We start from the raw sequence: 21,877 nt of genomic DNA, 5'->3' as shown, positions 1-21,877 counted from the left end.
TATGGATTTGAACTGCAGGATTTAAAAAGTTTTTATAAGATTCTGCTTTGACTGCCTTTGGATCAATTGTGTGTGTGCACTGTAATAACGGTTTATATGAGTAAAAAATGCTAGAATCCACATCAAAATTGTTAATAATTCTGTGAAATTACTCTTAAACTGCCAACCCCTGTATAATAACTGATGGATGTTAATCTTATTGTATTCTACTTTATTCAGTATTTATCGATGTGCTTGGAAGATTTAGGTTTAAAAATAATTTGAACTGAGCTAAAAAGTGAGAGACATGCCTCACAAGATTATTAAACAAAGCAATAAAAAAATGATATTTTAAATAAGATGTCAGACTAGCTACGAATCTTATAAATGCAAATGGAATTAATGAAAGCAAATCAATAAGTAAAAAAAAAAAATGTCAGGATAAACTTTAAGGTCAAAAGTGTGATCCGAAAAGCCTCATTCACAAGGCCTCTTCAAGTCTTTTTTGAAGAGCAATGCTCAGCATTCATATTTTGTCAACACAGAGAGAGACAGCATAGTGTTAGACAGAGGTAGGAATTTAGTTATCTTAACTCAATTGTTTTTATAAGTTGAAGTAAAATAAAAAGCTTAATTTAGGTTCAGGTTTAAATTTTGCATTGTAGCTAGATATAGTAGAAGCTCTTAGGTAGGAAAACCTTGGCTAGCCTCTCTCTGTGGAAGTTTGCTTTAATGCCTGTTATTAGATGGAATTTCTCATGGATAGACAGATGTAGTAAATGTTTAGATATTAAAAGAAAAACAGAATTTAGTTCTTTACTTTAGGTTTTTGCTAAGATGGGTTAACCCCATAACTAAGTCCTGTTATTTTAATTGGTTAAAAACAGTAATCTCTGCTTTTTTCATGATTTTATTTTATTAATTATTTGCTTCAATCTCATCTGGGAATGTACAAAAAGACAGACATAAACTAAAGAAGTGAAAAATGAAAAAGATGTCAAGGTGAAACAGACACACCCTTCATGTAGAGGTAACCATGGAAATACGGGGGTCCATTTCCATTGAGCAAAGTCACTCGACCATTCGTCACCTCTTCATCCGTGTCCAACATGCCATCATGTTCATCTTCGCTGTCTGCGTACTGCAACATTACATAGAAAAAGTATGTTTATTAACGGGAACCGGAAACGGTACACAAATATTCAGAATGTAACGCAATGCCAGTTTATCAGACGAGTGACCAAGGAACAGAGTATTCACTGGATAGCTGCTCATACATGTCTGCGTGCACGCATGTGAGGATGCGAGTAAGTGTGTGTCCTCACAGAGTCAGAGCTGCCTCTGTAGGACTCCACGCTGGTGTTGGTGCAGGTCGACTTCCTCGGGTGCTCCTCGTCTGTGACTGTAGCGCTCCCACGATTGCTTCCGGATACCGAGCTGTCGTCACCGGCATTGACAGACCCCTCTTCGTCTTCCTGATCGTAGTCCGACTCTGTATCGGCTGGCATGCTGTAGATAGGCTCCTCTCCGTCCACAAGGCTCTCCACCATGCTCACTTTCCTTTCAGTATCTTGTTTGGTTGCCTCATTTGCCTCTCCCGGGGGCGGTGGCGGAGGTGGTGGGACAGTAGCCCCATCTCCAGGTGGAGGTGGCGGAGGAGGCGGAGGAATTCCAGCAGCAGGTATGCCATCTGCTGGAAGTGGAGGAGGAGGAGGAGGCCCAGGGGGAACTGTTCCTTCTGCAAAGGCAGGTGGAGGAGGAGGGAGATGAACAAATATTTCCTGATCTATGGGAGCATCAGACTCAGCAGGGGGTGGGAAGTCCGGCAGGGGGATGCACTCCTCCTCAGCATGGAACCCTTCATCTACATCCTCTTCTTTAGATGCCCCTGCAGCTGGGCTTGCCCCTTTAGCTGTGTTCACCTCCTCTGCAGGCTTCTCTCCAACTGCTTCCACAGAAGGATCTACACCCCCAAAGTTCAGGAGATCGATCAGCTCCGTCGCCTTCCGGGATGCCTCCTTCTTCATCCGCTTGAGCTCAGCATCCCGACGCAACTGTAGCTCCTGTTTGGAGGACTCACACAGCTGCGACACCTCATCTTCTCGCTTTTTCTGCAAGCGTTCGATCTCTCTCTCCAGCTGCAGGATCTCCTCCATTTGACGAGCTTCATCCTAGAGAGGACATGAACAGAGAAGGATGTGTGTTATTCTGTAACTCAAAATTGCTGCATCAATAAATGGATGGCTTGCAATTTGTTTTTAGTTGTTTTTTCTGTTAAGTGCATTTTGCAAGACAATTTTTATCGATTTCTTTTTTTCCCATATTTTGTAACTCTGAAGACCACACTCAGCAAGTCAGTTTTTGCCCATGCAATTTACCACTCCTTATCTGAATTATTTGAAGCTCAGGCCCTTGCGTGGTGGAAAACTAACACTAACACTGTAAAGAGAATATCCTTCTCATGAATTATGTTTTTTTGCAGCATCACAGTTTTCTTCAGTAGAAGCAAAATAAATACTACCTGCCTTCAAAAGACTAGAGGTTCAGCTTTCACAAGGACAACGGCTACAAACAAAGGGTCTGGTTTGATTTTAGATCATAGCCAAATCAGTTGTTGAAACCAGCTAAAATCCAGAATAAAATCCAATTGAAAATTGAATGTTAAAAATCATGCATATTATTTTCTTTTTCATGCCTTCCTCACCTTCTTTGCTGCTTCTTCATCTTCTTCATGCTTATCCTCCTTGTTTTCCCCCTCACCCAATTTCGTCTCTTCCTCCTCTTTCTTTCTTTGCGCCTCTTCCCTCTTCTTCTTCTCTTCTTTTAATTTTCGAACATGGGCACGGGCCACCTGCCCTCGCCTGTGTTTCTGCAGCACCAGCGCTGCCTTACGCTGTTTGACAAACTGTCTGCGCTGGATGTGCCTCCGCAGGTGTTTCTGCAGAACAACAATGCTGGTGCGAACCTGTTTGAAATGCTTCCTGTAAGAAAAAAAGAGGGGTGATTAGACCAGGTAGGAGCCGTTATCGTCCCTCAATCCTAAATTTAAGATTAGCTTTACTTTGCAGAGAAAGTGAGAAGATGTGCTCTGATTATCATGGCAGCTTGACGCCGGATTTCGTCCCTGTCTTTCTCCAAACGCTGCTCCAAAGATTCCTTCATGAAAACCTACAGGACCAACATGAATTAGATCAAAAAAGTATGTATGTATGATATGTACAACAGAAAAAATAACAATTAATTATTAAGCTTTATTAACCTTTATTCCTCACTGTCAGATAATAAGATCAACCTTTTCCTGTTTAATGCCATCAGGTTTCTTGTTAGAATTAGCTTTTAAACTGGGCTAAATATTTTTTAAATAATATTTTATCTAATTTTTATTAATTTCCTAAGCTGTTACAGAGGGAAACAGTGAATTTCAGTTTTATGCCTTCAAATAATTCCAAGAAAAGCTTTAAATTCATGACTTCCTCGCTCAGGACTTTTCTAAACAAGTATAGAAATCTTGTGTCAACATCTGAGATTGAAGAGAGCAACAAAAGGCAAATTTCTATTTTTGCTCTACTTGTTCTTGCGTCTGGCAAAACTGAAACTATTTAGGTGACCTAAAGAAAAAAAAGTTACGTTTTGTTTTTCTATATACAGGGTATGTTCATAACAGGTTTCAAATATAGCTGTCACAAAAGTTTTTAATTCTTCCAAAACACTTGCCTTGGTCTTTCCCAGCTGCCACTCTTTCTTAGTCTTGTCGTATTTAGTTAACAGATCAGTACTTCTTTTCTTATCATCCCCTGCTGTCGCTACTCTGTCTTTAAAGATGATTTTATACCTAAGAGGAAAAAATACAGTTTGAGACAAAAAATAAAAAAACAACTCAGCAAAATGTTGGAGAGCCACACAAATAGACCACTTTGCAGCAGACAATAGGGAGACATGCCGTGAGAAAAAATCTTTAAACGTTCTGCGAACGGGGAATCCTGCACGACGGATCTTCACCGTCTCCAGCATCCCTGAATATCGCAGCTGGTTCAGAACGATTTCAGGATCAAACACGTTTGGAGTCTACAGGGACAAAGGAAACAGGTTTAACATTTAGTATCTTACAGAGGGAGAATAGAGCGCGGCATTTATGTCAGTTAGAGGAAATATATGCATGACATGAAGAAAGTGACCTTTTCCATGTTGGGTTTAATGCAGCGAATGAAGAACGGATTGGATACACTGAGAGTGGCCATAAGAGCATGAAGGGAGTCCTGAGGAGACAAAGACATTGGTATTGATTTGTTTTTTTATTATGTGAAATATCCTCATGGTAACACATTATCTTAACCTTATTACTGTCACTTTAAAAAGTAAACTATCAAAATAACTAACGTGGCCTAATTTTTCTGGACATAAGAACCTTTACCCTCTAAATCATGTCACAGACTCTGCATCACACTAATAGTGCATATTTATACTATGCTATGAACTTCCATATTAATGCACCATGTCTCTTCTCCCAAACTGTTTACATTTGATCACTGCTGCACTTTATTAAACTGAAATGTTCTGAAAGCTGTACAAAACAAAATTTTGTTTTGTATACACTCTGTGTATACAAAATGGTGAGTTTCCCAAGTCTTATATTCATTATTATTTTAATCTGGCTAGAGGATATGGTTCTTTTGTCATCTGTTTAAAAAAGTGGATGACTCACCCTGAACTGAGAGCTCACTGTGGGTTTACGTCTGGCTGTCCCCATCTTCTCCTCATTGTTTCTGCTGCCGACCTTCTCAAACAAGTCGTAGATGAAGTCCAGCCTGAGAGAAAAGAGGAAGCAAAAAGAAAAGGAAATCATCTAGGATGACGGGAATGTTATGAGTGGCGTCAGCATGGCTTTTTAGAATAAATTATCCTTTTCGAGACACATTTATAGCTTTTAAAAATATAGGCACATGTTCTGAAATACTGAAATACTGCTTTTACTAGATATTTGTTTTAACAGGTAGAGTAAAAATATAAACAGAAACTATATGAGGGAGTAAAATCTTTAAAAGAAATATGTAAAAACTTGATAGTTACAGTCATATTCAATGAATCAGAATATAATATATATATACAGCTTCCAATTGGGGTTGTTTTAATATTTAAAAAAAGAAAAAACCTTTTGAATGCATATTAAGCATATGTAACAATAATCCTATATTTCTGTATTTGAATGATTTTTAAGGAACTGAATAAGTTAATAACAAGGTAATAACTAAGTCTGCCATATTTTCATAAGCTATAAACAGAAAACATCACAATCAACACAAATTAAGCCTTGAAAAATGTCTGTTTGTTTTATGATGAGTTGAGTTACTAAAATGTAAAAAACAAACAAAAAAAAATCTCAATATTATTCATGGTTATTGAATGAGTCTGTATATTTAAAGAGGGATGAGCTTGATTTGATCAAAGCACTCCTTTCATGTTCACAGTTAAACTGAGACAACCTTTACACATCATTGTCTATCTGTAATATGAGGAAATATCATTAGATTAGACCTTGAGTTAGCCCCCAATAACAAATCCTGATGTTCCAGATGTTATATCCATGACTTTGACCAAGTAAAACAGATAACAGTGCCACTGCATTTTAGGTATTTATATTGGAAGTTCCTGCCTATTTCTGTGATTGGCTTGCCAAACTGTAGATATGTTTATAATATGGTGCGTATCATTTTCCTCTCAGCAAAACCATTGCGTTCTTCCCATGGTGCATTGTCATGGTTTTTCCAAAATCATTAATATATGTGAGCATCCTGACTTTATGAATGTTTTTTATTAGTTTTTCAGTGAGAAATTAGGAATATTTTATGTATAATTTATGACATCCATTGTGTTAAATAGGGAAATGAATCTTTTCTACGAAACTGCAGCAATCGTTGCAAAGACAGATATGTTTGGTTTGTGCATTTAAATCCACTACCTGCTGTCCTTGAGCATGTTCAGGATGTCATCCCTAAACGTGTCTCTGTTCTTCTCCAAGATCCCTCTCACATCATAAAGCACCTAATCAAAACACAAACGCCTCTGAAGGTTAAAAAAAAAAAATGTGTTAAATAAAAATGTTGCTGACTCTAAGAGCTGGTTCATAGATCACCTCTCCAGCATAATGTTTGATCCCAAACTGATGATCTGCAACTCTGGGCTTCACATAGTAAGGGTTTGTCTGCAGGACACAGAGAAGGATCATTTTAAACATGAATGAATCAAAGCATTTAAAGATGTGAAGATGCATCAATGGGCTGCATGAAATGACTTACTGAGTGTCTGCTGTGCAACTTCTCCAGCAGAGTGAAATCCGTTCCTTTGGGGAACCTGCTCTCTTCATTCACCAGCGCCAGCAGGCCAAGTTTCTGACAATGAGAAAAATAGATATGAGAAAACATCTCTGTAAAAGAATCAACATAAGCCTATAAGCCATGTGCTCCCAGAAATCCTTTACAGCAGCAACTGTTTGTATTAACAGCAACTTTTATACCTTCTCTATGAGGTCGAGGCACTCTGCATTGTCCATCCAGTCAATGGCATCCCACTGCACACCTTCCCTAAATGAACACATCCGAACCGCCACATATTAGATGAACAGGGGAGTTTTAATGAAGCAGCAGGTTCTTCAGCATCACCTGTTGTAGTCCAGCTGCTCCAGGGAGAAGATGTGCTTGTTAAAGTACGCCTGAAGCTTCTCGTTGGCGTAGTTGATGTTAAACTGCTCAAAACGATTCACCTGCAAATCAACATGAGCTCTAAAATCAATTTATGCTTAAAGAAAAAACAAATATATATAAAATGCACAACATTATGTCAGTATAAACCCAAGCGTAAATACTTTCTTTTCAGATTTTATGCTTATCAAATAGTGCGTATTTGGAAATATTATGTGGCTGTGTATTATTTTAGCATGCATGTTTGGCAGTGCAATTTCAACGGGAAACCTTTAAGACAATTTCTTTATCATGGTTGCAAATCTAGAGACAAACATATGTAAAGTTCTTCTTTCCAAAATAGGTCAAGATCAGTCAGATTAAATAAAAACTCTTGTAAAAGAATTAAGTTTTTAGATCTTGATGATTTTAGGTCTAAAGTTGGACTAAAAGAACAGTGTCCACAAAAGAAACCTTTTGCACTGTGGGCCAAATTCAGAAAGATGAAAATACTATGGGCTCTTTTTTTTCAGTAAGTCGTCTCTTTTTACTCACAATAACAAAAATTAAAAAAAAAATCTTAATGAACTTATGAGGAAAACAACAATTTATTGTAAATCTGTAAAACGGTCTTGGATGTTTGCCTTAGCAACAGAAATGTTGATAGTTTCCTCTTTTTTTTTTTTTCTTAAAATATCTTAGTCTGTTGTTGATAGGGTCTCTTTCTGTTTTTCTGGTGTGAGTGAGCTTCCTGTTACAGAGAGGATCTTTCCTGTAGGCTCGGCAGACCCCTGTTGCAGCACACTTCTGCAAGACTCCACATTGTAGATTAGAAATTAGAGTTGCCATTTTAAATGCAGCAAATAACTTAAAGTAAGTCCAAAATTTAGGCCTAAGTGTATGAGTAATTTATAAAGAAGATAACAAAAATATCTATACACCTATTATTCATTCTCTTTATCCTATAGTTTTAGTGAGCTAGGTCCTCTAATGTCAAGCTTTAGTAGCTCACAATGCAGCAAATGGACTTGTTATTTTCTTGTTAAATAATGCTAAAGCTACTAAATAATATGGGTTTTGACTCAATTCTGAGGCTAAACAGCATTTTGCAGCTCTGTTGCAAAATATGAACAAATGGAGAATGATAAGAGAATGATCTACACAGTAAAATAAGCAACAACAAACCAAAAAACTTGAGTTCAGACCTCAAAATTTTCAAAGCCAAAGATATCAAGGATTCCAATGGATTTGAAATTTTCTTTTCCTTTGATTTTCTGGTTGATCTTGAGGATGATCCAGGAGAAGCACTGGGAATATAATGCCATTGCAACAGAGTCCCTGGAATCAATCGCCTGTAGCAAGGAGGAAAAGGGTAAGGAAAGGTGTGTGAATGTCTGGAGGAGATCAATCAAAAAGGGGGGAGAGAAAATGTAAATAAATATTTGCTGACCTGTTCAATAGTGAGAGGGGAGCAGATTTCTTCTCCTCTCAGAATTATGGATCGCTGAGTCAGGACTTCAGACAGCTGGAAGGCGTCCAGACCCAACAGCTCACTGACATTACTGACCACTGGAAGCAAAAGACAAAATCAGTTTTACAGCTACTTAAACGCTACCATATTATTTCCAAATAATTTTGAATAAACAATAAATAGCCCGACCTTGCTTGGTGGTGATCTGAGCTCCTCCTGCAAGCATGAACTCCATGTTCCCAAGCTGCAAAACGCCTGACAGCAGTTTAAACATATCTCTGATCTCCTCCTCTGTGAACCCTAAAACTTTCAGCGCCTCCTGCATAAAGGACAAAGAAACAGACAATCAAATGTTTTCATAAAATAAGTCAGCAATCAATAATATTCTGATATTTTTGAAAACTGATTTGTGTAAAATAGAGATTAATGTTAGCACGCCCTTGGACTTTCACAATACTTTTTTACCTCCTCTTGCTTGTGGACAATTATTGAACAGCATTAGAACCTAGCAGAAAAAAAGACTGACCATAACACTGTTGTAAAGTTCTTTATCATTTAGGCTCTTATCCTTCAGACACCCTGATTGGCTGAGGTAGTGGAACGATTCAGCAGGCTCCTCCAGGAAGTAGAGGCCTGTTGGAAGAGAAACTTTCAGGGCTGTAGATCAGATTTTCAGAATCATACACAAAATTAGATTCTCATCTCAGTTTATACCAACTGGCCATAACTATAACGTAAAATATCAGTCATACAGTACGCAGCATGAAGGAACATACAAATCTGGTTCACTGATTAAATATCTTAATTTTTACAGTTAGAAACCATCTCAATTGCATATTTTTTTCAGATTTTTCTCTATAAATCTGACATGACAAAATCAACCCTTATACACAAAGAAAAGTTTCAGAAGTTGCAAAAAAATCTCTACACATAAAGCCTGGTAAGAATTTGTAAAACAACCTAAATCCTTATTGCATCTTAATTTGATTTTGAACTTTGAAAGGTCTGGACCTTGAGTGGTCCACTGAAACATGTAAAGATTCATCTTGGACCATGTTTACTCTGTTTGTGGCCGGATGTTTAGATGTGAACCGGCTGTGGAGGGTGGTTAAGGGCCCCTGTATCAGCTCTTCAAGATTCTAGATTTGTATCTTATCTGGGGGGGTCTCTATTTTTTTTTCTTTCCTCCAAGCTCAGGTCCTCTAGAGGGCCTGGGAGCTTGAGAGTTCTGTGCAGTATCTTAGCAGTATCTTTTCTAATGTATTTCCAGGGATCTGCTGTTACCCCTCCTTTGGGGGTCACCGCCCTAAATGCCCCAATAACCACAGGCACTACTGCTGCCTTGACTTTCCAGGTTTTCTCTAGCTCTTCTCGTAGCTCCTGGTATTTCTCTAGTTTCTCATGTTCTTTTCTTCAGATTTTGCAGTCACTTGGTATTGCTAGGTTACTCACAATGGCTTTCCTCTGCTTTTTGTCCACCACAACAATGTCTGTTTGGTATGCCATTACCTTTCGGTCCGTCTGTATCTGGAAGCCCGACAGGATCTTGGCTCGGTCATTCTCTACCATCCTTTGAAGGTGTTTTCCACTTTGACCTTGGAGTTTCCTGCCTATACTTTGCACAGATGTTCCTGTACACTATTCCAGTTACTTGGCTATGGCGCTCCATGTAAGCTTTCCCTGCATGCATCTTACACCCTGCAGTAATGTGCTGGATTGTCTCAGGGGCCTCTTTGCACAGTCTACACCTTGTCAGGTGTGGTAGATCAGGGCGTATATTGCTCTGGTGCTAGTCCTTTGCCTCCTTCTTTACAGCTAGCATACAGTCTCAGGGTGCTGGATTTGGGTTGGCACCCTCCCTGGATTGTTAGGAGCTTTCATGTCTTTACACCTGTGGTCTGTATCTCATCCTTTGGCCAGCTTATTATTCCTGCAGGGTATCTGATTGATGGTAGAGCATAGCTATTTATTGCCCAAGACTTATTCTTGCCATAGAGCAGGCTTCTTAGGACCTGTTTTACTCTTTGGAGATATTTGTCCGTAGCCGCTTTCCTTGTCACCTCTTCGACGTTGCCATTTGCTTATGGGATTCCGAGGTACTTGCAGCTGTCAATGTCTGCTATTGTTCCTTCTGGGAGTGAGACCCCCTTTGCGTTGATTACCTTCCCTCTCTTAGTCACCATCCGGCCACACTTCTCTAGTTCGAAAGACATCCCGATGTCGGTGCTGTAGATCCGGGTAATATGGATCTGTGAGTTGATGTCCTGCTCAATCTTAGCGTACAGCTTGATGTCATCCATGTAGAAGAGGTGACTGAGGATGACCCTGTTCTTGAGTCGGTATTCATAGCCAGTCTTATTGACTATTTGGCTGAGGGAGTTCAGACCTATGCAGAACAGCAGTGGGGACAGCACAATTGCATATTGCACTAACAAACTAAGGTTTATCTTCTGCATCCTCTGACAGGTTTTCCCTCCAAAATTAATCATTCACTCTAAGAATCTTCCATATCTCTGCCACCCCAAAGAACTAACCTACCATCATTATGTTTAACTGTCGTATATAGCTTAGGGTATTGTGTTCTGCTAGCTGTAAGAACAGCTTGCAGAACACAATACAGCTTTGAACAAAGCACGAAAAGTTACATTTGGTTTCATCAAAACAGAGCACTTTCTTCCACTAGCTTTCTGTGCCCCTTAAAACTGAAAACATAATTTCTTTTGCCTATTTGTCTGGCAGTGGCTTTTTAGCTGTTCTTCCCCACTAAGGATAGAAATAAGGAGCACAAAACTTAAGGTTTTCCTTTGAAGGCTCTGCTACTTGAGCCTTAATTGGTTTGGAGTTGCGCCACACTTTGTTGGATGATTGAAAAAAACATTACCTTAAAATGTAATTAATACTTGAGAACTTGTATAACATAGCCCTGCTTTTAACTTCTCCATGACTCTAATAATGTAGATAAGTTAAAAGCCTGGCTGCCCTTTCAGGTCTGCACCTTGATCATCATGATGCTGTTTGTTTAATAATGTTTTCAGTATTTTCGCTGTGAATAAATGAGTTGGATGAATAGGATCTCTTTTTTGATGTTCTATTTGTGAGTAAATGGACCTGAAAAGAAAGACACTAAATACTTGTTAAGATTTAAGATTTACTTTTATCTTCTTTACTGGCTCCTGCCAGCAGGGCATAGAAGATGTGGTAGTTTCTCTCTCCGGGGTTTTGTCGCACCACACGGTTCTACACATAAGAAAGAAAAGGATTCCAAAGCAGCTGTTACCTTTCTGAGGATTTTTAGGACTGAGCTGCATTTTTAAAACTAATTAATTGTTCCGTGAAAAGTAAAACTTGACTGAAGACGTTTAAGGTAAGTTTACCTTTTCCAGTAAATCTGAAAAGTAGAGTCAAAGAAACAACCAGGACTTGTTATTGGTCAACATAAATGTTTTGTCTACACGGCATACAGTAAGGATACAGTCGATGACACAGCCTCCTTGGATGTTGCCGCACTCTGAGAAGTGAAGCTGGATGAACTTCCCAAAACGGCTGGAGTTGTTGTTATAAACAGTCTTTGCATTTCCAAAGGCCTCCATGATGGGACTGAAAATGACCAAAGGATTTATAGTTTTGCGATCATGCAGTTTTGAAATGTATTGGCATAGGTGCTTTTTCTTAATCACTGCATTGTTCAATTAATTGCATCATAACTAAAGAAAACACTGAAACGTCTCCTCAGTGGTTCTAAGAAACTGAATATTAGATTTGTGGGCTTTGAGACCCGAGTTACCCCCACCTCTGGGTTAATATTAACTTGACATAGATCTATAAACAAAACCTTCTCCTTATTTGATCTTTAATCCGTTAACCATCTGAATTATTGATTTTTGCATTTTTTTTAATAGTATTTCTTTTACTGAGCAAATAGAAAATGTTTCAGCTTTAAACCTGTCTGATTCCTTCCATCGATGAAGAAAGAAAACAGGCCATCTTTCATGACAAGGTTTTTCTATAAAATATTAAAATTTGTCATAAAAACCTGGAACCAAAAATGAAAAACTATGCTAAACCCTTAGTTAAAGAGCAAATAGGACAACTTCTTGGAGCAGTTCCTCATATTTATTTCACTATTCTGTAAGATTAGTATTAGGAAATATTGGTCCTCTGTTCATTGCAGTATAACATCAATTTATTGATGTTTGCAAAAATTTATTTCACTTTTATCCCTGGATTTTAAATACATAGATGCGTGAGCTTTGACTGTTTTTCTGTATTTTTTTATCTGTTGGATTGTAGATTTTATTTGCTCTGGGTGGGGAAATATGTCATGTTTCATGACTGTTGGACAAACAGACTTACATATGTCTCCAGAACATTTTGGTAGCTAGACATTTTTACTAACTCACATATTTTTATGTGGACAGAAATCATGATAAGAATAAAACGTAGTTACATAAAAAAGAAACAAAAAATATATCTGAATGTACCATTTATATGGACAAAACTAATTCTGACCATATTCTGACTAAGATAATTGACACATTTTTAGTCCAATCAGGGTTTTATTCCAATTACTTGTGCCCATGTATTATGAATCAAAGCCATGATGATCCTGTTTGCACCAAATTAAGCCCAAACCATCAACTTTCCAACTCTGTGTTTAAGATACTTTAAGAAACCACTTGGGTCAGGGTGTGGCCATTTTTACAATCCAAACCAGAAATAAGAAAATTTAGCTAATAAAAGCTGAATCTTTTAATATTCCATTTTTTTTTTCAAAACAGAAGGAAATTCATAGTTTTAATTCATATTCTAATTTCAAGTTGTCTTTTTACATAATTATCCCCTGGCTGCTGTTTTTTAGAGATGTTTAATTAATTTTCTTTGCTCACTTGATATTTAAAATCTTTGACAATAAAGTTCTTTCAAATACACAAAGAGTCACACAAGAAGTTTTGGAGGAAACCTAAACTTAATGTCTGTGGACTTAATACCTAATCTAATGCCTTTGGTCTCTCCCTTCCTTTGAGTGCTAGCCCTAATCCTAACAGGTCCAGCACAGATTGTATAAATGGGTGTTTCCTACTTCACGTAATAGTGAATAAACAAGTGTGAGATATAGTGCACATTATCAACAGATTAAACTGTAAAGGTTAGAGTTTCATCCTTCATACCTGCTCTGAACAATGGCTTGCTCCACGTGTGTAGTTCTCTCTGACTGCGGAGTCCCAACGGAGTTCTGGCTCATCACTGACAGAAACTGCAGGAGCAGTTTAGTGCTCTCCGTCTTCCCCGCCCCTGATTCACCACTGGAGAACGAACACAAACACAACACAAAATCCAATTATAAAGCCAGTGACCTTCTCTGACATTCCAGTATCTCAGACTGGTCTGGTCATCTAATTGATAGCAAGGCTTGATTGCTTCAAAGATATTTCATTAGCTTCCAGTCCCTCTCCATAACCATCTAACAGATGCTGAGTCTAATTGAAAGCATGATTAGATACTAGATAATGCAGTTAGATCTGAACAATTATCCATAAATCTTCTTGATGCAGCTAAGGCAATATTTTTTTAATGAAAGATGCAACAACACATCTTTGTCTTTAACATAAAATAACTAGAACCACCTCTTGCCTCACTAACACCTATAAGTCTTTGTAGCTAAAGCTCAGCCAGAATGAATGGAGGCCAACTGTGTAAAGCATTTTTCAAGCCTTGCCACAAAATGTCAAGTCTGGTTTGGATTAATGATTTACTTGGGAATCTCTATCCCATATACTTTAATTTAAACCATTTAATTTTGTCTTTGGTTGTACGATTAGGGTATATTATCCTGCTGGTAAATAAACATCGACCCAAGTTTAAATTGAATTAAGTTCATCCATCCATTAATTTTCCATCATGCATATCCCTGCTGGGGTCACAAGGGGTGCTGGTGCTTATCTCCAGCTGTCAATGGGCAAGAGGCGGGTACACCCTGGACAGGTCGCCAGTATATCCCAGGGCTGAATTAAGTTCAATTTAATTTATTTATATATCACCAATTCACAATACGTCATCTCAAGAGCCTTGAGACAATTCAATCAGTTACATTTTTCTTGTTGTATGATTCCTGGTTGAAGACATCTCCCTACCTCTGCCACTTCAAGTCTAACAGTTTGCCTCTGAAAAAACCTTGTCCACTGTCTCGGCTGAAACTACTGAATCCACCACTGTCTACCAGTTCTCCAGCTCTGTGACTCCACCAACCTGGCCTCCCACTCCACAGTATCACCAGACTCATAGCAAACTATGTCTTCTCTATTTATATCCTGCCTCGCTAAGACCGGTTATAACAGCCCTCTCCTTTTCAGAAGCAGCTGAACCTCCAGAGACCCAAACCTGGTCCGTTTCCATTCTCTGTTTTCAAATAAATCTTTAATCTTAGTCGGCCAAATGCTTGTGTGATTCTGTATATGGATCCAGAAGTTACCCCAGAATATAATGATAAACCTCCGTCTACCTCACTTTCAACTGTACAGTGCAGTCAGGGAAATAAGGCTCAAAGAAACTGCAAAAATGCAGATTTGGATCACCAGACAGATGGGATTGATCACTTCAGGTCCATCCTTTACATTGCACTGTGTAAAATAAGACTTGAATACTGAACTGAAACTCCTTCTAAGATCATTTCTACCCAATGTTCTTCACCTAACCTGTTGACCACAGAAAGCTTATAAATATGTAGATACTCATTGCAGAGAGGTGGTGATTGCACTATGCACCTGTTTAGTCTGTGACTTGTATGTGGCGTACCACATTTAGCTGAGCTGCTGTCATTGTCCAGTCCCCTCACTTTGTTATAACAGTATCAATATTGAGAGTTAAAGGAAAACCTTAATATAATGATTTCAAAGGGTGAAGGAATACCTTTGGAAACCTCATTTACCTTAAATTTTGGTCCAACAGCTTTCTGCCTGACCTCATTTCTGCTTTCCTTAGTCTTCATGCTGTTTGTTTACTGAAATTCTATAATTATACAGGGGTAGACACACAATGGTATCTCCGGACTTAAGTGACCTCTAAAGGAAATAGATTGGCCTAAATGTTCGGGGGACAAACAGATATAAAACCTGAAATACATATTTTCCTCCAACTTTACGGTGATGTAATACTTTTCGTTGATCTAACAGATAAAATGACACAAAAACAGGTTTGTAATTGTAGTCTGTCAAAAGTGAAGATGTTAAGGGGTATGAATACTTACAAATAAGACAACCAGAGAGAACTTGAACCATTAACTCACCTTATGAGGACACACTGACTGTCGTGGCGTTTCCAGATGCAGCGGTAACATTCATTGGCCACAGCGAAAATGTGTGGAGGGAGCTCCCCTAAATGGTGCTTGGAGTACAAGTCAACCCTCTCCAGGTCGTACAGACCTGCAATCTGTTTATATGGGTTGACAGCAGCCAGGATGCTTCCAATATTGGTCTATAAATATAAAACAGAATGCTCTCAAACAATTTTCTCAAATCATCCTTATTAATTATTTTAAACCCCCTCAAAAATCTATGGAAAAAGGATAGGCATCAAAGGTATCTAACCAAACACAAAACATTGTTAATAATCAAAGTTGGTTTATATCTTCCTTCACATTCACACAATGTACAACCTTTTTTCTAGTCCATCACAAAACAAAAATCAAAGTTTTGTGGTTTCTAAAAACAATTGACTGTTTTGAGAATAACAGCACCGTCAGGTGACATGGAACATTCTCTCAAAAGGATCTTTTTCATATTAATGTCTTTTTTTTTGTTTAGGAGAGGATGTGTGTGAGAGATCGATGGAAATACATACAAATTGAAAAGCCACCTGTTTGTAGCAGTGGACTTACGTAAATATTATCCTTCTGGTAGCGCTGGTAAAGATTGTGCATGATTGCAGCCTCGTGCAGCTCAGCCAGAGCTGACATGTCCTCCACCCCGTCAATGCTGGACTGATGCATGGCGTACACCCGCTCCCGAGTGACCTCAGCCTGCTGTAGGTAAAGCACCTGCACAAATTTTTATACATCATAACTTTTGAGCGACCAAAAGTCCATTAGTGGCATAATCACTTATTGAAACAGACTAATTACACATATCTTATTTTATTCCTGTTGTCAAACTTACAATGATGACATGATCTAAGGGAAGTCATTTTGTCTTTGGGATGACAATAGATGCAGGCAATGCAATAACTGTTATTTTAGACCTAAATGGTGACAATACAAAGCATTTCTGAGTCAGACCCAAGCCTCCTCTATGCCATCCATCACCATGGCAACAGGATTGCGTAAGAAAAAGTGTGGGTGTGGATATCAGCATGGATAATCGGGGATCCGGGAAGAGACGAAGTGTAGCGGATCTGATGTGGTCGGATGTGACAGGTGAAAACAGCTCGCTGCATATTCAGGTCAGGGATGCACATGATGTTACTATGAATCCCTACATCCAGCCCCTACACACACAAACCTACATTCATAGGTTACGTGTCAATCAGCAACCCTGTGTAGTACACAGCATCAATTCTTTTTTTCCCTGAGCCACCTTTAGCCTGAAAACGGTTAAAACAATTACCCCCAGTACCTGCAAACAATTATGTTGGCTTTTTATGACCTTTATCGGTATAGTTTGCCAACCTTCTAAAGATTGATTGGTCGATTACAGATCAAAATCTACCTTGATCGGTCGGCCCCCTGTTTTTAAGGAAATGAGCTCTCTTCATTAGAGGTGAGGTGCTAATCAAGTTTAGGCTATGGTCAGCAAAAAAAAGGTTGGTGTTAGGGTGAATATTAAAATTCAGCATATATTCAGTTGTTAAATAGAATGGCAGCCAGCACAGAGTCCTAATATGACTAGAAATACAAACTTGTTTGAATGTGCGTCTGGGGGAGGGGTTTATGTGTAATTGCTGGTAAAACAGATGTTGTGAAAGTCTGTTTAGACGGCAGAGGGGCTCGCCTCAGGCTCTCAGACTGTTGGTTGTACGTCTTTTTCTTTCTTATTTTACAGGGCAGAGCTGTGTTATGGGGGTGTTTCTCTCAGAAAGAAAAAAACTGGCATTATCAGTTGCAAACTGTTATGATTAAGATGTTTTTCTATTGTATAAGGATGAAAGATTCTGAAGTCTCGATAATTATCTAAACATCAAAATGATATTTCCTATTGTTGGATAAATACAGAAGAGGGTCTTAGCTATAAAGGAGCAGAGATTCTTCATTCAGCTTTGTTGACCTGACCTTAATTTCTTCTTCCTTTGATGGAAAGAAATGTTATATTTGCTTATGTAAGTTGCAAATAGCACTAATCCACAATAACAGTGCTTAAACATGCCAGGAACAACCTGGGGAACTCTTTTCCTATTATATTCTCAATCCTGAGCAAAGTTTGGTATAAATGGTGGCTCATCAGGGATCAGAATGTTTACCATCCTTAATCTGATTCTTTCTGTAATCAGGTTCAACAAACTTATTTTTCTTTGATTAAAGGAACAGTTTACATTTTTTTTTACGTTTTCAGTAAAGTATTAATAAAAGCTCACTTAGTGTAAAACTAAATATGTTGTAAAGTTGGGGATTGCTAACAATTAAAAAGATTTCTACACGCTTGTGGGGCTTTAAAGCCAACTGATGTGATGAGTTTCGCCTCATAAAGTGGATTGATTGATTCAGTCATACAATGGATGTTTTAGCACAGTGCCAACTGGTTTCTGTAAAAGCATACATATCTCTGTAATATAGCATTCTACACCATCAATTTTGAAATTTTTTATATTGTTCAATTCAGCTGAAAGTGGTTTTTAATAAGATTTGTAAGCATTATTATGAGCTCACTTTGATATCTTCCTAATCCAAGCATGGGACCTACAGTGTACACCTTTCTGCTCAAGATTTTCTCAAACTGAATCTAATCTGGCAGTAATAACTAAAATAAATTAAATTGAGGGAAAATAAAAATAAAACACAGAAAAATAATCCCCAAAAAATTAATTTGCAAACTGCTATGTTGTTCTTTAAAATTCCCAAATACATTGAATAATACATTGTCCTCAAATATATAAAAAAAAAACATTTACAACACAAACAAAATGCTCATCTGCCACCATCTATTGATGAACCAGAAATACATGGGAAACAGAATATTGAACAGTTATTCTCCCGAAGGCTAAAAGCAAAATAAATATACCCCAAATAAAAGTATTTGACCTAAAAAGTGACTTCCCAAAAAACCCATTACCGTAGGCATTGAAATCCCATGGGCCAGTCTGTATCTCTATGGTTTTGTGTGGAAGTGTATTAATCAGTGTCCAATCTGCATGACATTCATGGTTGTATGAGAGACAATATGCACTGACATGCCCTCCTGTCATGGGTTTTGGCAGCACATACAGCAATGTCACTGCTGGATCTTGTTGTTTTAATGTGTGTCTAACTAAGTCGTTGTTGAAGATGGATTTTCCACGCTATCATTTTTTTTATTTTTATGTTTGCATATCATGCCCCCTTGACCCCTGTCTTCTGCTGTTCTCAAATCCTCCCAATAATAGAGATCCCAGTTCCACATTAACAGTCTTATTCCTACATTTCCAAATTATAAACAATATAAATTTCCTGTAATTTCCTTTAATCGTCTTCTGTTCCTTTACTCCCAGACTTTCGGATCTATGTCAGTGTGTGTGTAACATACCGTCTATAAGCCTAATGGCTCAGTCTGGGACCCCAGGCTGTTATTGACCAATCTCTAAAACCATTTGAAATAGAGAATTAAGCAGTCCTTGCAATCCAGAGTAATTTATAGAGCAGATAGCGAGGCAAAGGTTTCACACACAATGAATCAACACATTCAAAGTGGTAAATATGCAGCAAGTTCCATTTTTATTTGGCAAAATGCATTTAAATGTTTTAGATTTGCTTGTGCTTAGTCTTATTTACCAACCCATAATCTTTTTATTGTTTTAGCGTTTCTTTTTTGTTTTAGCGTTTCTTTTAAACATACACACATACTAAAGTTGAACAAACGAGACATATTAAAGGAAGTATATTCCTGAACCAAAAATGAAAGACAGCAAATTTATAGCAAAATTATATAATCCATAACTGTGATGGGGTAAACTCATTTTAGTGTTGTATTAAAATATTTAAAATGCTTTCTAATTTTACACCAATATCTTGGCAGAATGAGAACCAATAACTTTTTTAAAGTTAGCGATCTGAGTTTTTCATAGAAAAATTAATTATTGCTTGTACTGAGGTTAGATAATGGTACCAATTTAGTTGTGATCTGTGGGTCTTCCTATTTTTATGCTGGGTTTATTGATTTAATAATTATTAAATCTATTTAACAATTATTTTAATTATTGCTATAATTATACATTTATTGTTTTGTGTGTAGAATCTTGGTTCCTCTTTTTTGGAATTTCTGTTTTGTCACTCATCTGTGCCAGATCGATACCGGAAAAGGGAGCTTACTTTTTCTGCTTTGGATTCAAACATAAATCTAGTCTTTTTGAGTTTTATGTTTTAGTTACAGATAGTGCTTCCGGTACGGATCGGATAGTGACATGTTGCTCTCCATTATTTACTTCCCTGATTTCCTTTGCACTGACAACATTATCGAAGCTCAGCCAGCTTGATGCCGTCAACAGACGGGGGACAGGGGCCACACAGCTTGCCAGTAGGGGGTTAGACTCGGCTTTTCGGGTCAAATGGGAAAAGAGCCAAAAGCCAATTTTTAGCAGATCAACCCAGTTCTGAAAAACGTGGGTTTTGAGTAGGAAAGCAGCTTAAGTGTTAAAACAATTAAACTGGGTTTATTGCTAAACAGAAGGGAAAGGAGTTGCAGCTATCAGGCATATCCATACACGCAAGCTTGGTAAGTGCTCAGTTTCCACAAAGTATCATCCCCGTCAGTCCGGTTTCAATGGGTTCTCGAGAAGAGAGCATTCAAGACCAGTGAAAAAAAAAAAAAGAAAAGAAATCTCTAGTACCAAAGAGGAAAGCTTTGACCGTCACCTGGTAACACTTTGGTTCTAAGAAAGGCGACTTTGGGCTGTCTTACATATCCACAGAGATATAATTGTAGCGATCTTGGTTCTGTTGGTTTTCTCTAAGTTTTCAGTTTCATGTTTATCCATGTTTTTCTTTCTTTTCTAGCTTGTTAGTGTGTTCTGGATTTATTTAAGTTTCTTAGGTTTTTCTTTGCTTGTCCTCTGTTGCCACCTTGTGTTTTCTTTTCCCTTAGCTTTCTCGTCAGCTCTACTCACACCTACTCCTTAACACCTCATTAGTCCTTCCTTTGTTCAGTCCGCGATAAATACACTCCTTGTGCAGTCCCTCAGTGCTGGTTCCTCATCTTAGCTCGTCTTACCCTGGCTCCTCATGATTGTTTTCACCTGATGGCTCCATGGCTAGAGATATAATAGTGTGTTTTTTTTGTTAGTTTTTGGCTTAATTAAGCAAATGAGATGTTTGACATTCTCTATATTCCATTAAACATTAGATTAATCAATGTCTTGATGATTATATCAACAACTGATTAATCAGATTGATTGCGTTAAGAGCAGAGGAAAATCTAAATAAAGTTGCTTTTTTGATTTTTGACTAAATCAAACAGCCATTTTTCCAAATGGCAAAATTAAACAAAAAGAAAGACATTTCTGAAATACTGAAATAGGATTACCTCAGGGGTAATTGCACCTATGAATATATAGCTTGATATAATTATATGTTCAATGTTAAATCTACAGCTATTTCAGTTATTTAAAAGATCATTTGCATAAGAGAAGTTGAGCTAACTTGACTTTTTTAGACTCTTGACAAAACAGTGACACCAGCCTTCTCATGCACCACACCGTGAGGACATCTGGGCCACATAGGGTCCCACATTCCCTCAGCACTGTCACTGTGCATTTGTGTTAGGTCACACAGGAGTATTGCCACCTCAGCTGACAGCTACCCTTTGCAGACAAAAAAGAACTCCTTTGGGATATCTCAACTGTATTAAGCATGCAGATTTATTTTTTCATTCATTTACTACAAATCTGGTGGCAATTTGCACAGGATTGTTTAAAGTTTGTTGTATTCATTTCAAACAGGTTTGCAGGGGTAACAGCATTACTGCCATTATTTATATTTGTTATTTTGTGATAAATCTTTTTTTACCCACAGAAAAAAAAAAACATTTGAAATCAATTAATGCATTAGAAAGCTTTTTTTATACCAGAAAAAAAATCTAGTTTTTCCAAGATAAGATGGACTATATTGATCTCACAGTGGAGAAATGTACTTTTCAAATCGCCTCAATAGTTAAAAAGAAGCTGCCAAAAGGAAGAAAAGATGCATGGAGTATATGCAGCATATACATTGAGTCCACATAGATATATATAACAGCTGAGCTCTCTTATTGAACAGGATTATTGCACAGGGATATTGCACAGGGTATTAAATAGTGATTGCACAATTTATTGCAGTTATAGCGCTGCATTGTGAAGTCTGTTGGAAGCAGGGAGGAATGACCTGCGTTATCGTTCCTTTTAAAAACAGGGAGAAATTGTCTTTGACTAAAGGAGCTGCTCAGCTCCTTTACAGTCTGGTGCAGGGGGCGGTTTTTGCAAAATCAAATTTGTTTTCAACTACTCAGTCTTAAACTGAAAGTTTAACTTTAGAATAACTCAGGATTACCCACAATGAATAGATTCTGTAAAAAAAGAAGATACTTTAAAGTTAAAAAATATG

The 21,877-nt window shown here is 37.8% G+C and overlaps 1 protein-coding gene across 4 annotated transcripts in view; it reads right to left on the bottom strand.

The window, feature by feature from the left end:
- The window catches only part of LOC107096178 (unconventional myosin-X-like), a 58,486-nt gene that overhangs the window by 12,892 nt on the left and 23,717 nt on the right, over nucleotides 1–21,877 (bottom strand). For 2 of the 4 annotated variants that reach the window (XM_015392718.1, XM_015392719.1), the window contains exons 3-25: nucleotides 15,998–16,156; nucleotides 15,407–15,594; nucleotides 13,293–13,427; nucleotides 11,597–11,721; nucleotides 11,499–11,512; nucleotides 11,277–11,361; nucleotides 8,651–8,757; nucleotides 8,314–8,443; nucleotides 8,104–8,222; nucleotides 7,859–8,005; nucleotides 6,636–6,736; nucleotides 6,491–6,557; nucleotides 6,273–6,365; nucleotides 6,110–6,178; nucleotides 5,936–6,018; nucleotides 4,682–4,784; nucleotides 4,155–4,235; nucleotides 3,920–4,044; nucleotides 3,694–3,811; nucleotides 3,041–3,147; nucleotides 2,684–2,960; nucleotides 1,257–2,150; nucleotides 997–1,120 (exon numbers count right to left, since the gene is read on the bottom strand). In XM_015392718.1, coding sequence (XP_015248204.1) covers nucleotides 997–1,120; nucleotides 1,257–2,150; nucleotides 2,684–2,960; nucleotides 3,041–3,147; nucleotides 3,694–3,811; nucleotides 3,920–4,044; nucleotides 4,155–4,235; nucleotides 4,682–4,784; nucleotides 5,936–6,018; nucleotides 6,110–6,178; nucleotides 6,273–6,365; nucleotides 6,491–6,557; nucleotides 6,636–6,736; nucleotides 7,859–8,005; nucleotides 8,104–8,222; nucleotides 8,314–8,443; nucleotides 8,651–8,757; nucleotides 11,277–11,361; nucleotides 11,499–11,512; nucleotides 11,597–11,721; nucleotides 13,293–13,427; nucleotides 15,407–15,594; nucleotides 15,998–16,156 — 3,451 coding nt within the window. The remainder of the gene's footprint in view (nucleotides 1–996; nucleotides 1,121–1,256; nucleotides 2,151–2,683; nucleotides 2,961–3,040; nucleotides 3,148–3,693; nucleotides 3,812–3,919; nucleotides 4,045–4,154; nucleotides 4,236–4,681; nucleotides 4,785–5,935; nucleotides 6,019–6,109; nucleotides 6,179–6,272; nucleotides 6,366–6,490; nucleotides 6,558–6,635; nucleotides 6,737–7,858; nucleotides 8,006–8,103; nucleotides 8,223–8,313; nucleotides 8,444–8,650; nucleotides 8,758–11,276; nucleotides 11,362–11,498; nucleotides 11,513–11,596; nucleotides 11,722–13,292; nucleotides 13,428–15,406; nucleotides 15,595–15,997; nucleotides 16,157–21,877) is intronic. The other 2 variants (XM_015392720.1, XM_015392721.1) reach the window with 1 other exon arrangement.

This window comes from Cyprinodon variegatus, unplaced genomic scaffold (genome assembly GCF_000732505.1).
Source record: "Cyprinodon variegatus isolate N-32 unplaced genomic scaffold, C_variegatus-1.0 Scaffold604, whole genome shotgun sequence".
Taxonomy (NCBI): domain Eukaryota; kingdom Metazoa; phylum Chordata; class Actinopteri; order Cyprinodontiformes; family Cyprinodontidae; genus Cyprinodon; species Cyprinodon variegatus.
Note: the sequence above shows the minus strand (reverse complement) of the source record. Positions and strands in the feature narration are given on the sequence as shown.